Source organism: Canis lupus, chromosome 35, assembly GCF_011100685.1.
Source record: "Canis lupus familiaris isolate Mischka breed German Shepherd chromosome 35, alternate assembly UU_Cfam_GSD_1.0, whole genome shotgun sequence".
NCBI classification, from domain to species: domain Eukaryota; kingdom Metazoa; phylum Chordata; class Mammalia; order Carnivora; family Canidae; genus Canis; species Canis lupus.
Genome location: NC_049256.1, coordinates 20,828,309 through 20,843,230, shown reverse-complemented (window position 1 = coordinate 20,843,230; position 14,922 = coordinate 20,828,309). Strand labels below are relative to the sequence as shown.

The window sequence follows — 14,922 nt, the reverse complement described above, 5'->3', positions numbered from 1 at the left end:
TTTCTACTGTGGGATCCCTTTGCAGTGCCCAAAAGCTTCAGAAGTGGGACCAGGTCCCTGCAGAATCACAACTAGTTGGGATGTATTGTTTTAGCCTTCCCCGAAAGGCTTTCAGAGCGTTACACTTTTCAGGACTTGGCTACAAGTTTCAACAAGGAATGCCAAAAGACACAACTTTAAGAAAGCAGCATGTGAATTTCAGTGTTACAGAGATGCTGTTGAGAAGTGCTATATCACTCAGTTCTCTCTATATGAACTCACTCTGAAAATCTTTCAAATCTAATTGTGAGACCCAAGGAATTTAACAAAAATCCCCTAACCCCTGGACAAGCAGAGCAGGACTAACTCCATTTTGTGCTACACCTGCCATCTCATGTATAACCCCCACATGACCCGCTTATTGCTTAAGGCACGCCCCCACCCTAGTCAAGCCGCTGAGCACACCCTTACGGAAAACCGGCTCATAAGAATGTAAACCCTGCCTTTTGCCCGCCAAACCTGTGCACCAATTCTGACCAGAGTGATAGGCTAGTTCAAATGGTCACTATAGGGTAAATTGTAATTCAATTGGCCACCTGCGTGTGGACTGACATGACTATGCAACTTTCTGTGTGTTACAAACTCATTGGCCGCTGGCCCCTATCAAACTGCTAAGTCTCTTAACCTTGGGGTCCAAGTCCCTGCACCACTGTGTCGGGTACACTTGGATCCAAGCTCGAGCTTGCAAATAAACCCTGGTGCGTTTGCATCGATGTTGGCTCCTTGATGGTTTCTCAGATTCGCAATCTTGGGCACAACACTAATGCCAAGCTGGGTTTGTTTGTTTGTTTTTTTCCCTTATGTACAATAAGTTTTCAAGAAGTTCAGGAGTTTACACTGCATATGTGACTACGGCCTACTTTCAGTGTTGCTATTCCCCGTCAACACTCGACTTCTATATTCTCATCTGTTTTTCCAGAATCTCGTTATTTTATGTATATTTCTATACTTGCATACTTACAAGCTGTTTTGTAGAACACAATGAGAAAAAATGCAGCTCCTCAATAACAGTAAGGGATTGATGACACTCTAGATTTCCTATATATGGATACAAAAAGGTATTTCCAGATGCTCCAAGTTTTCTGGGCTCTGGATTATGTGTACTGTGAACTAGGAAAATCCAGAGAATTATGAACAAATGCCGCTCTGCTTGAACAGCCTCAGGACTGCATCTCTGTTTCCTACAACAAAGATAAGCTGTTTGCTCCAATGTCAGTAAACTTTATCCAGTGGCCTCCCTATATTACTGGCATAAGTAATCAAAGGCTGATTATAATAATGTATTGTTATTTTGACTTTTCTAAAGCATGTGCCTATTATCAGAAACATGAACTATTTCTGACAAATGTTCAATCAATATTTATTGAATGAGTAGAAAAATAATAACTATATAGTTCCAATAGTTACTTCAGTGAAGGAATCACTGCTTGGTTTCTCTCTTTCATAGACTGCCAGCATCACAGAAACCCCAGAATTCAGAACAGGAGGTAGATTCTACTTAGAATACTAAGCATATTCCAATGGCAGTGGTGACAAGAACTCTGTGGAAAAGGATTCTGAGAAACCCTGTTTGGTTAGTAAAGGGGGTCCAGAATTAGGGAAGGTGGAGACGTAACCCAGGTAGTACTGATTTGTGGACACCACCCCACAAATCCAGGATTTGTAGATTTTTTTTGGAAATCCAGGTGCTTGTACATGTTAAAGGCTCAGTGACTTTTGTTATCTGCTTCCTGGTTCTGGGTACGTTAGTTTTCATTAGCCCAACTTGCTATCCTGTCCTTCTAAAGTAGGAGGAGCTCCTTAATGACAAGAACCATGTGTTGTTTTTTTCATCTTTTCAGTTCCCGGACAGAACACTAAATACTTAGTAAATGTCAGCTGACCCTTTTGTGATACCTTGGGCATAACAAAAATCATTGCCCCTTTTGACTTACATAAGCACCTTTGCATTCTGAAACCATCAGTTGACTCTCAGGGTGATGTCTGCAAATTGACAACACTTGTGTTGTCCCGCCCACCTCCCTAAGTCAGCTCATTCCTTACTAAAGGACCAGAGTTTCCTCTTCAAGATCCCTCTCACCTGATGTGGAGAGGCTCGGTTCATTTTACAGCTTCAACCAAAAATTCTCTTAACTAGCAGTTCTCAACTCTAGTTCTCAGCTCCGGCTATACATCAGACTCCCCTGTATATTACAAAGTGCAGGGCTCCCTGTCCACCGAAAGTGTGGTGCAACTGTCAGGAACGGGACACAGACATAAGTCTGGTTTGGGTTTTATAACCACCAAGTGACTACAATGAACAGCCAGACTGAGAAACACCGATCTATTTTAGATCAACATTAGGCCGTAAAGACCATGTCCTTCTCTGGCGGATTGATGACCTATATTAGCATGCTGCAAATAACAGGAAATTCTGCCATAGAGAGTCTTCTCTAATTTTGTTAGCTTTCCCCAAAGTTGACCAACGAACTCTTTCATCCTGCTACAAATACAGCTTTAATGAAACACAGCCACATCCATTCATTTATGCATTGTCTACGTTTGCTTTCACGCTACCAGGGCAGAAATAAACTGCTGCAACAGAGGTCTTAAGGTCCACCAAGCCTAAAAACCTTACTTGCCCAGCCCTTTCAAGAAGGGCCATTTTCAAGAAAATGTCTGCCATGTTACTAAGGTGCATTAAGGAGTACAGGTATCTGCATTGAGGTGTATTAAGGAATACAGGTATCTCCCACTGGACTGGTATATTAAGGAATATAGGTGTCTCTCATTCTTAAGTTCATGTTAGGCCTCTGCTTTTATGAAAGACCTACGCTGTTACCTATTATTACCTATCTTCTGCTAACTGAAAGAAATCCAAAGAGGATTTTCGTTTTTAGCAAAAGAAAAAAAAAAAAAGGGCGAGAAGTGAAAGCAGCATTTAGCATTTGTTTTGCAGTAAGCCCTGACAGGAGGCAGCTCACACCCTGAGCAGCTCCAGTGGCCCCTCCGAGCTCCTTCCCAGGAAACTACACTCATCCTCCCAGCCTTGAGCCACCACAGCTCAGAACCCTGTGTGTGAGCATCTGTGCTTTAGCTCTATTTATTTTGTGTATCTGCTGGCAAGATGTGCCTGTTCTAAGGTATCAGTAAAGCCTAAGAGGGGTTATTTTTTGGGTCTGAAAAATACTCAAAATTGTTTCCATATAAATTAACGGTAATTGCTTCTTTGCTTTACGCCACTCTGGCTTATAGAATATTTCATGGGGATGCTCTATTTGCGGATAGCGGAAAAACCTGTGCAAGAAAGAAATACTAATTAGAAAGAAATACTAATCTAAGCTGGCCAATTCAGGCTGGATTCTAAAGGTCCTGAGGCCAGGACCTCAACTCTACTTCAACTATGGTGGCTCCACTTTTAGTTTTTAAACTTCATTTGAGAAAGGATTCCCTTTATTGCTAAAAAGAAAAGAAAAAAGGAAAGAAAAAGAAAACAAAAGGAAAAGATCTGAACAACCCTGTCTTAGAAACTCAGAGATCTGAACAAAGGCCAGATAAATTTTACTCTGCTTTACCAAAGACAGACATAAGAAGCTTTCTCTGAAATCAAAATGATTAATCTCAGCTTACTTAAATCGAATATCTGACACACGACTATTTAGGCATCATGTCCTCCTATCAAGTTATATGTATTAGACACATCACATTTATTTAGCTCTCCTATTAAAATTCTTTTTGAAAAATTACTATTTAATTTTTTTTTAAAGAATCAGCAGAAGAGGCTGTGTAGAGACTCTATCTGGAATTTCTATGTATGACCAGCTAAAAGCATTTTTATTCTATTATTCAATGTCTCTTAGGAAAATAATTCTTGTTTGTGCCTACAGTCTCAAAACATATACATACTTCATTATAAACTATATACTTCCTTTTATGCACTCATATCAAAGTGTAAGTATCACTGTTATTTCTTTATTCTTCTGTAGAGCCAGGATTCACAAGTTTGTAAAATTATCTTCCCTCTTTGCAAACACAATAAACATTTTTTATAGCTTTTATTTTCAGGGTCTGTTAACATGTATAACCCTTTATTGTAAGCTGTCTAAAATCCTCCTTGGAAGTTGACAATGTATAACAAACATGTAACATTATTAATCCTATAGGAGAAAGAAATTTCTCTATGTGAACACTGCACAAATGAAAAGATAAAAGAGTCAAAGAGACATGTGAATAACTGCCATATAAATTAACAGGATGTAATTATTGGTCTCTTTTCTGATCTCAGATCAAAATCAAGATATAGCAATCACTGCTAAAACTGATGAGTCAAATGTAGCTTGATATAAACTATCAAATTCAACAATCTAGGTTCATACATCCAAAAATCAAATACTGCTTATATCCTTTCCTACCTAAAAGTTTAGGGGTAATGTTTTCCAGTTGCATTTCATAGTTAATCTTACACACAGCAGATAGTATCTTTGCAAATCTCAAATAAAACAGAATTCATTTTTTTTTAAATTTAACATTAATACTAAAAACCAAGAAACGTTCTCCCTGCTTTGAATATATCTTAATTTATTTACCTTTCCATAACTGGTTTATGCCACTTATCCTGTGAGGGTTTTTTACATTTATGAGGGAGAGAAAAAGTAGCAACACACAAATGAGATCTAAAAAAGCACACAATCGCTATAAAAACAGCTCATCCATCATCTCTACATTTTGATTCCAGAGACAGCACTGAAAGGTGTTGTTTCCACACCACTCACCCAGCACACTTAAAAAGGTTTGCTCCATCACTTATACAACTGAAACTGATTGATTAGCTGCTAGAGAAAAATCAATACAAATATCCTAGAAAACACTAGCTTGTAAATTCATTCTGGCCCCAACAAAGTCCTGGTCACAGCTTGACATGTTTTTCTAGATATCTAAAATGCAACCATGTCAAACCCCAGTCCTCAAACACCGCGATGCCCAGGAATTTTTAAAACCTAAACCTCAGCAGAGGTGAGGAGGTAAGGGGGAATGCTTCCCCAAAGTCTGTTACAACAATGAAAGGAGAAGCTCAAGTTATGATAAATCTTATATTCAGAACTGGCCACAAAAATGATAAACATGGAGGGCAGCCTGGGGGACTCAGCGGTTTAGTGCTGCCTTCGGCCCGGGGCGTGATCCAGGAGATCCCGGATCGAGTTCCACGTCAGGCTCCTTGCATGGAGCCTGCTTCTCCCTCTACCTGTGTCTCTCCTTCTCTGTTTGTGTGTGTCTCTCATGAATAAATAAATAAAATCTTAAAAAAAAATGATAAACATGTTGAAAAGGTGAAAATGTCAAGAGGACCAGGTTGAGGGGAAAAAAAAGAAAAAAGTTAGGAAACCAACTAAATACAAATATATTTTTTTTGTAAAAGGTAACCTAAAGTTTCTATATAAAAATATAAATAATTTTGACTTTAATGTTATCCATTCAAAATTTAACGAGCTCTCTTTCTCACTTTTTGGCAGCTGAATGTATAGTCAGTATATTTTTAGTGCTTTGGGAATCCACTGTACATTCAGAATGATTTCGTGATTATTTCAGAATTTCTTCTGAATGCTCCCTTGCCTTTGGGTCAACCCTTAGTCTCCTCATTCATTATACTACTGAGAAATAAATTTTTATGAATATAAAATGTTTCATAAATATGCTATTCAGAAAGAAATTGTGCTCTTATCGTATCATATGACAGGCAATCTGGATTCTATTCTAACCCCATTCTACAAGTGGTTCAGTGTTTTTAAAAATCATTTAGTATTTCTGATGCATAGTCATCAAAAATTTGAAGAGAAAGAAAGGAAATGTACTTTGCAGGATGGCAAATTTCACGTCTACTGGCCGAGTGGCTTTCATAATACTAAAATTTACGGCAGCATATTTAGAGTTTTCACCTTAGTCTCTCAAAGAACCATAATGTTTATTATTAATTACAGGACCATTTAATAATGGTGTTGTGCAGAACTGACCAGGTTCTAGCTCAAAGAATATTCCTAACACCTGAATTATTGAAGAAATAACTATGCAAAAGTCATAGAGATCAGAGAGAATTTCTTCTATTTACCTTCATAATTATTCTTCACAATTTTAAAGCTCACATACAGAAAATCTATAAGATCAGAAATAACCAAATGTCTTTGACAGAAAAAAAAGATAATGAGCTAACTTAATGCCTTTAAAATTTGATTATCAATGGGTATTTCCTATAGTGGAAAAAGATTTTAAGGCCATCTTCAGCGTGAATTTGCTTTTCTCAAATTAAGAGAATGAAAGGTAGCAATCACACCAAATAGTTTCTATCTATAGAGACATTTTTCCTAAAACATAATTAGCAGCAAAAGAAAATCTGTCACTTGACTCTAGTCATTAATGTCTGTTACAGATGTTCTAATGCTCTCACTAAAAATTAGACTTTTTGAATTCAGTTTAAATTCCTTCAGTTTAAGTAACATAACATGTCTTCTTTATAAAAGAACACAGCAAATTACTTCCTGTAAGTTATCTCAAATTCTAACACCAAACAGTGCCAAATGTCACAGTAACGAGACCATGGCTTGGAGGGGCCAAGTACTTCTTCAGACCATGGTGGCTGATAAGCAGCAGAGCACTGTTTCAAATTCAAACCCTCCTATGACAAAGGGCATCAAATACCTAATGACTTGAAAGTTTTCCTAACCACCCTGGCTTGCCTAGGAAGTTCTGACCTCAGTATTTTAGGTACAGTATCATGTATCAATCAGATGAGCTCATCAGTCCAAAAAAGCATTCAGTTTCAGCTCTCACATATAGATAACAAGAAAACAGAAATGTTACATGGACTATATTCCATGGTTGGGAATAAAAAGGCAATGTACCTATACACACACCCCCAAACACACACTCATGATGATGAAAGCAATACTAAATCAAGCTGTTCTAATGCTTTCTCTATGAATAAACACTGCATCACTGCTAACATCTGATATTCTTTGTAATATTAACATTAACTGGCCCAACCCACTGGTCATGATGATGTCAAGTAACAACAAAGTCTGATAGAAGTCACACCCTGTACTTATATTGCTCACAGGGCATTTCTAAAGATAAACCAGAGAACTAAGTTGGATATCTTTAGAAAAATTCTATGATTCGTTTATAAAAACTGTGATTATTCCTTCCTGGTTTTTACCTCAGGTCACATGTAATACAAAAAGTGTGCATACTATGTCATGAAGCAATCACATCAAAATGTCAGGATAGGTTATGGGTGAGGATAAATATAAGGGAGCCAAGAGACTACGTTCACTTCCTAGCCAGTAATGTATCAGTTTTATATCTTTAAAATAAGTTTTCAGGGTAAAGTGAGAAGATTTTTAAAAGTTATAGTTAGCTGTGGTTAGAAATGCATAATGTTGGAGAATTACTTCAAAAGAACTAATTCATACTCCTACCAATTTGCAGTGTTTGGTGGATACATCCTAGAGTTTTCATATCCCCATTTTCTGACAGATACATAGAAAAATAAATTTAGAATTTATTTGGAATGCCAGCAAAGGCATAATTTTTTCAAATAGATGAGGTTTCTGTGTAAATGTATGCCCTTTCTGAACATGCCTTAATGTAGTCATGTTGTACAGAAGGCAACTGCACAGACTGTTCTTCGGATTCAGTCATTACTGGACTCTAAAACCCAACACTGGCAAGAGTCAATGAGTTGCCTTTTATTTCCTATTCAATACTAGTTAAATGTGAATGAAGGGACTAAACTAAGAAACAGAAAGAAATTGTCAGGGCGTGTTAATCAATCAATCAAGGGTACTTTTTTCTCTATTATAAAGAGCATTCCAAAATCACGTTGATGAAAGCTTTACGTAGATTAAAGAGACACATTCAGAACTCCTACTTGCACTCTCAGGGTGTCAGGTACTGAAATAGCACTTCAAGTTCCTTGCTAAGAGAGGTACATTGCCAATAACTATTAACTCACAAGATTATGAGACAATAGATTATATCATGTTGGGTATAAAGACACACTAATGTTACACACACATTATAAACAAAGACAAAAGAGGAAGTTTATGGTTTAAGCAGTTATGTGTCAACACAACTGTGACTCATGTTAAAGATAAGTCTTACCATATACTGAGAAATACCTATACAAATCATGTTTTCCAGCAAGTGATGATTCAAAAGTAGCTGGCTACCTACACAAAGAATCATCCTCATTAGTACTCTCTACCAGCACCACTGTTTGCTGGTCCAAAGTTCTACAGATAAAGAGGGTTTGATCTTTTCTGACTGAGAGTAAAATCTGCCTTTTTTAAGACTCCTGGAAACATTTATTCATTCTACATTCCAAGTCCAAAAATTACCAAAGGAAGAGATAGAAGTCTTAAAAAGTATTCCCCTCAGTCCACAAAAGTCTTACAACACGTCAGACAGCCATGGATTTCATTTTTATATTTTATCTTTTATATGAAAAGAAATGGGTGATAAGTTCAAAATACATCATAAGTAAATGGAAGAGTGGTAAAAGAAGAGTAATGTGAATACTACAACATGGCTGACTGAATCTGATAACATTTCTACTGTATGAGCTGAAATATTTGTAAACTCTTCAGAAAGTTAAAGGAGCATGTATCTAAAGTGAAATGTTGTTTAGAAGACTATTATGATTTGTTAGTAAGACTAAAATCACACATGATTCTAGAAACTCTTACCTTGAAAAGACTGTTTGGCTCTTTCTACTAGTTCATCAATTGGGTAACTGGCCAAATTTCCTCTGGCATGTTTAGTTTTGCAGTAGGTACATGCATTGAGACACCTGTTCAAATGATAATAATAAACAAAGCTCAAATTTTTAAAAGAGATAGTACACACTTAACATGAAAAAAGGCCTAAAACATACAATAAGATGTTATTTTAGTTATTTTAGTAATATGTGCCACTTTATAGGAGAAATATTAAAAAAACAGTATCTACCATACTTGATAATTTTATTTCCACCCAGCACAGAAATTTACAATTCGCAATTCTTTTAAGTTTCAACCACTCAAAAATGATTACACAAATCTTACAGTATTATCTTCAAATGATCATATCAATAAGGAATAAAGTTTATAAGCTTACAATGATTAACTAATCAAAAGAAATTCGAGATCCACGTTTTTTTAAACCATTTGACATTGCTTGGCCATTGTAAAAATAGAAATTTAATGTTGCTTAGGTATACTGTATTATTTAGAAATGATAATAAATAGGTAACACAGCATTCTTATTAAAAAAAAACACCCTAAAATAAAAAAAAAACACCCTTAGAAATTTTCAGATTAACATTTTTCACTCCTGAAATCAAAAAAAAATATATATATATATATATTAAAATAAGTCTAATGAATACTCCCTAGGATTATATTAGAAAAAGTAAACAAGGAGAATGACATTAGTTTTGAAAAATAAAAAATAGATTTTATACATTCAAATGCTATAATAAGCAGCAAGGTTTTAAAACACCATCATTACACAAATGCTTTAAAATTTCAAAATGAGAAATAAATTAACTTTTAATAATTGAACCTGACCAATGTGTAATTTTGTTAATATCTGACTATGAGATACATATGAATCACTGTACTCTGCGGCCAAGTATACAATGCTTAATTTCTGATTATTTTTACATGGCACTCTTAAGTAATACATATATTCTGAATTGATTTTTTTTTTACTGTTTTTCCAACCACATAATTTAAATAACTAACATTCTTTTCTTCCTAAGCAATTTACATTTTTTTTGAAGATAAAACATAGATTGTGGCCTCTCTCTTATAAGCACAAATTCAGGATCCCTGGGTGGCACAGCGGTTTGGCGCCTGCCTTTGGCCCAGGGCACGATCCTGGAGACCCGGGATCGAATCCTGTCGGGCTCCCAGTGCATGGTGCCTGCTTCTCCCTCTGCCTATGTCTCTGCCTCTCTCTCTCTCTGTGTGACTATCATAAATAAATAAAAATTTAAAAAAATAAGCACAAATTCTAGTCTCTCAGTTGTTATAGGTCTTCTTTTTTTCAGTTTCCATTCATCCCATAAGAATGAAAAAGAGAAAACTGTTGCTGGCCTCTCCATGGGACAGTAACTCACTTTTGTTTAGCCTTGATTGAGTATCAGACCCTTTTCTGGATGTTTTATATTCTCACTCATCCTTCTATAGTTCCGTGTTACCATCCCCATTTTACAGATGAAGAATTACTTCAAAAACATCTGATAATCAATTGATACCACAGAAATATGAGAGATAAGATACTAGTATGAACAACTATATACCATATAGTTCAATCTAGAAGAAATCTAGAAGAAATGGACAATCTAAAAGAAATGCACCAATTCACAGAAACATATAACCTACATAGGTTAAGTCTTAAGAAATAGAAAATCTGAATAAATCAATAATGAGTTAAGAGACTGGATCATATCCCACCATAGAAAAGCACAGGACTAGATGGTTTCATCAGTGGCGAATTTTATAAAACATTTAAAAAAAGAACGAATACCAATCCTCTTCAGACTCTTCCAAAAAGCAGTAGAGGAAGGAACACTCTCAAATTGACTTTATAAGGTCAATATTATCCTGATATCAAAGCCAGATAAGAATATTTTAAGAAAAGAATACTACACGTGAATATCCATCATGAATACAGATGCAAAAAAATCTCAACAGAATAATAGCAAACCAAATTCAACAGCATACTAAAAGAATTACACACCATGATCAACTGGAATTCATCCCTCAGTAACAAGGATGGTTCAACACACAAAAATGAAGAACTCTGATACAACACATTCACAGAATTAAGGATTAAATCATGTTTATCTCAACAGATGCAGAAAAACTATATGACAAAATTCAACATCCAGTCACAATAAGAACTCTCAACAAACTGGGTATAGAATACTATACTACAAGACAAAAGACCATACATGACAAACCCACAGCTAACATACTCAATGGTAAATGGGTCAAAGCTTTTCCTCCAAGGTCAAAAACAAGACAAAGGTATCCACTCTTCCCATTCCTATTCAACACAGTTATGTAATTCTTAGCAGAGTAATTAGGCAAGAAAAAGAAATAAAAGGCATCTCAATTAAAGAGGAAAGGGTAAAATCATATTTGTAGGTGATATGATCTTATACATAAAAAAAATCCTAAAAACTCCACCAAAAACCTGTTTGATCTAATCAATAAATTCAGTAAGGTTAAAGGATACCCAATTAACATACAAAAAAAACAGTAACATTTCTATCACTAACACTTTATCTGAAAAAGAAATAAAGAAAAAAATCTTATTTATAATAACACCAAAAACAATTATATAGGAACAAATTTAACCAAGGAAGTAAAAAAAAAAAAAAATGCTGAAAACAATAAGACAATGATAAAAGAAACTGAAGAAGATACAAATAATTGAAGAAATATTCCACGCTCATGGATTGGAAGATTTAATACTGTTAAAATGTCCATACTACTCAAAGATGTCTAAAGACTCAATGCAATCCCTATCAAGATTCCAATGGCATTTTTTACAGAAATCGAGAAAACAATCTTACAATTTGTCTAGAACTACAAAAGACTCTTAATAATAGCCAAAACAGTCCTGAGAAAGAAGAACACAGCTAGGAAGCATCACATTTCCTGATTTCACACAATATTACGAAGTTACAGTGATCAAAACAGTACTGTAGCAGCATAAAAACAAATAGACAAATGGAAGAGAATTAAGAGCCCAGAAATAAACTTATGCACATACACTCAACTAATATTTGACAAAGGAGGCAAGAAAATTCAATGGAGAGAAAGCCAAGAACCTGCAGTGGAAAAAAAGAAATTCAACTCAGTAAATGTTGCCAGAAACCTAGATGTTCTCTTGCAAAAGAATGAAACTGGACTATTGTCTTATACCACTTGCAAGAATTCATGTGAAATAGATTAAAGATTCTTATGTAAGACCAAAGCCCGTAAAAGCTCTAGAAGAAAATCAAGGAAGAAACATCCTTGGCATGGGTCTTAGCAATGATTTTTCAGATGTGACACCTAAAGCACAGCAACAAAATCAAAAATAAACAAGTAGGACTACATCAAACTAAAAAGCTTCTGCATGGCAAAAGGAGTGATCAACAAAATGAAAAGGCAGCCTACGGACTGGAAGAAAATATTTTCAAATCACACATCTAATTAGTAATATATTAAGTGATTCAAATATTTGATTATTATTACATAATAAGAAATTTATAATATCCGATTAAGGGCTTTATATCCAAAATATATAAGGAACTCAACAGTGAAAACAAACAAATCTAATTTAAAATGGCCAAAGAATATGAATAGACATTTCCAAAGAAGACATACAAATGGCCAACAGGTGCATGAAAAGGGGCTCAACATAACCAGTCATCAAGGAAATGTAAATCCGAACTACAATGAGATAGCACTTCACACCTGTTAGAAAGGTTATCATCAAAAAGACAAAAGATAAGTGTTGGCAGGGATGTAGAGAAAAGAAAGGAAACATTTGGCCACTGTGGGTGGGATGTAAACTGGTGCAGCCACAATAAAAAACAGTATGGAGGTTCCTCAAAAAGTTAAAAATACAAGCATCTGATTCAGCAATTCCACTTGAGTATATATCCAAAGGAAAGGGAATCACTATCTCACATATTTGCATCTTTGTTGTCATTGCTTTATTTACAATAGCCAAGACATGGAAACAACTGAAGTTTCTCCAACAGATAAATAGGTGACTAACACAAGTGGTGTGTGTATTCATACACAATGTAATGTCATTCAGCCGTAAAAAGGAAGGAAATCCTGCCATTTCCAACAACATAGATGAACACTGAGGGTTTTACATGCTACATGAAATAAGTCAGACAGAGAAGCACAAATAGTGTGTGACCTCATTTATAGGTGGAATCTACAAATAAACTCAGAAACAGAGATGAGACTGGTGGTTGCCAGAAATGGGAAGTGGGGGTAGGAAATGAGTGAAGGTAATCTAAAGGTATAAAGTTATAGTTATAAGATAATTAAGTTCTGGGGATGCAATGTACAGCATGGTGATGATAACTGTCAATATTGTATCTTACATTTGAAAATTTCTGAGACCTAGATCTTAAAACTTCTCACAAGAAAAAAATGTTACCCATGTGTAGTAAAGTTAACTAAACTTAATGTGGTAAGCATTCCAAAATATAGACATACATTAAATCATCATGTTGTATACTTTGAACTTATATATAGTTATGTGTCAATTATATCTCAGTAAACAGGGGGAGGAGGGGGTAAGTCTAGTAAGTAGCTAACTCAAGACATCCAATAGTTGAGATTCAAATTTAGGCCAACCAAATTTCAAACTCCATGCTGTTTCTATACCAATCTGACTCCCCAGAACAAATGCGTGTCAAACATCCTAGCTACATACAGGTGCAAACAGTAAAATAGTCAATTATCTGACATGAGATACAAGTAACATATGTATTCAAAGTTACGGCCAGTACTTATCACCCTGTATATGAACTTAGTTGTCTAAAACATGTGCTTCTCTCTTTTATTTTTTGGAAATCTAAGACTAAAGCTTCTTTTCTATTCCCTAGCCCAAATCAGTTATCTGTGTACAAATTTCATTTTTCATCTTCCTGCTGGCTCTGGGGCAAAATGTGTAATCTCATTTGATAAGTCACGTCATGAATTCTACTGCTCAGGTTCTCTCAGCGCTTCTCAAGTGGCACCATGATAACATTCAATGCAGCAAGCCCTACCATTCCGTCGCCTGTGATATCCCCTTGTAATGGGCATTCACTCTGGGCAAATCAGCGCTCTTGCAAAGAATCTGCTCTCATCATCTCCTGAAACTACTTCAAGTCTCCTGACTGACCTCTCTCTTTTATTCCTGTAACTAATGTAGAGCTCCATAAATTATGGGACAATCATAATAAAAACTACTACTATTTCTGACTTGGGCTATTTCTTAAAACTAATGTGTTAAGGGACACCAGCCTGAAGGTGGAGGAAAACAGAAGAAGGGAAACATATTTTAAACATTTATAACATGAATGAATTAACACATGTAAAGTACTTAGAAGAGTGTCTATACCTAGTAAGTGATTATAAGTGCTGGCCACTGGTTGTTTAATGTGACTGTTCTAAACAAATCTGTAAGGAAATAATTATGCATTATCATGTTCCAGGTGTACCTAACTTTATGGAACAGATGTGTTGCCGCTAGGTTGGCTTAAATCAACTGTGGAAACTAAATCATATTTTCCTACTGGCTCACTTAATAAAGATGGAAATGTATCCCCCATGGAAAAGTCACTCATGAAAATTCACTAAAACATCTTAATAAAGCAAGGTGATATTCGGAAACATTTATAATAATCAAAATAAGCCAGTAAGTATAAATATTACATTAAGAATTCAAAATATTCTTCACTAAACTGCTCCCCTGGGGTTAATTAGGGTTGCTGATGTGATATGTTTTTTAAGTTCTAAACTATTTTTTGTATAAGACAGACTCATCCTTATCTGCAGTTATCAAAACAATATTTTATTTTGAGAAAGTGAAAATTTCTATAAAGCTTATTTCTTCAAGCATGTTATAAAAGTACTATATCAGGTATTAAATTTGCTATGCCTTATATTTAAAAAAGAGAGGTATATTTTAATACACAGGAAAAATATGAATAAAAAGAAAGAATGAGGTTTTTTTATGATATTTGGGTTAAAAACAACTTTCTCAATCACTAGGAATTATAATGACCAATCATTTCGACATGACAAGCTTCCAATAAAATAAAGGAGTTCATCATAGAAACCTTTACCGGTTACTTGCAGTTAT

At 35.2% G+C, this 14,922-nt stretch overlaps 1 protein-coding gene and 1 long non-coding RNA gene across 2 annotated transcripts in view; one reads left to right on the top strand and one right to left on the bottom strand.

The window, feature by feature from the left end:
* CDKAL1 (CDK5 regulatory subunit associated protein 1 like 1) overlaps positions 1-14,922 on the bottom strand; it is a 635,724-nt gene that overhangs the window by 327,840 nt on the left and 292,962 nt on the right. The window contains 1 exon segment of the mRNA NM_001284447.1: positions 8,757-8,860. Coding sequence (NP_001271376.1) covers positions 8,757-8,860 — 104 coding nt within the window.
* LOC119877876 lies at positions 1,566-14,039 on the top strand. The gene is made up of 2 exons (XR_005384388.1): positions 1,566-1,612; positions 13,679-14,039. It is a non-coding gene; the product is annotated as an uncharacterized LOC119877876 (long non-coding RNA).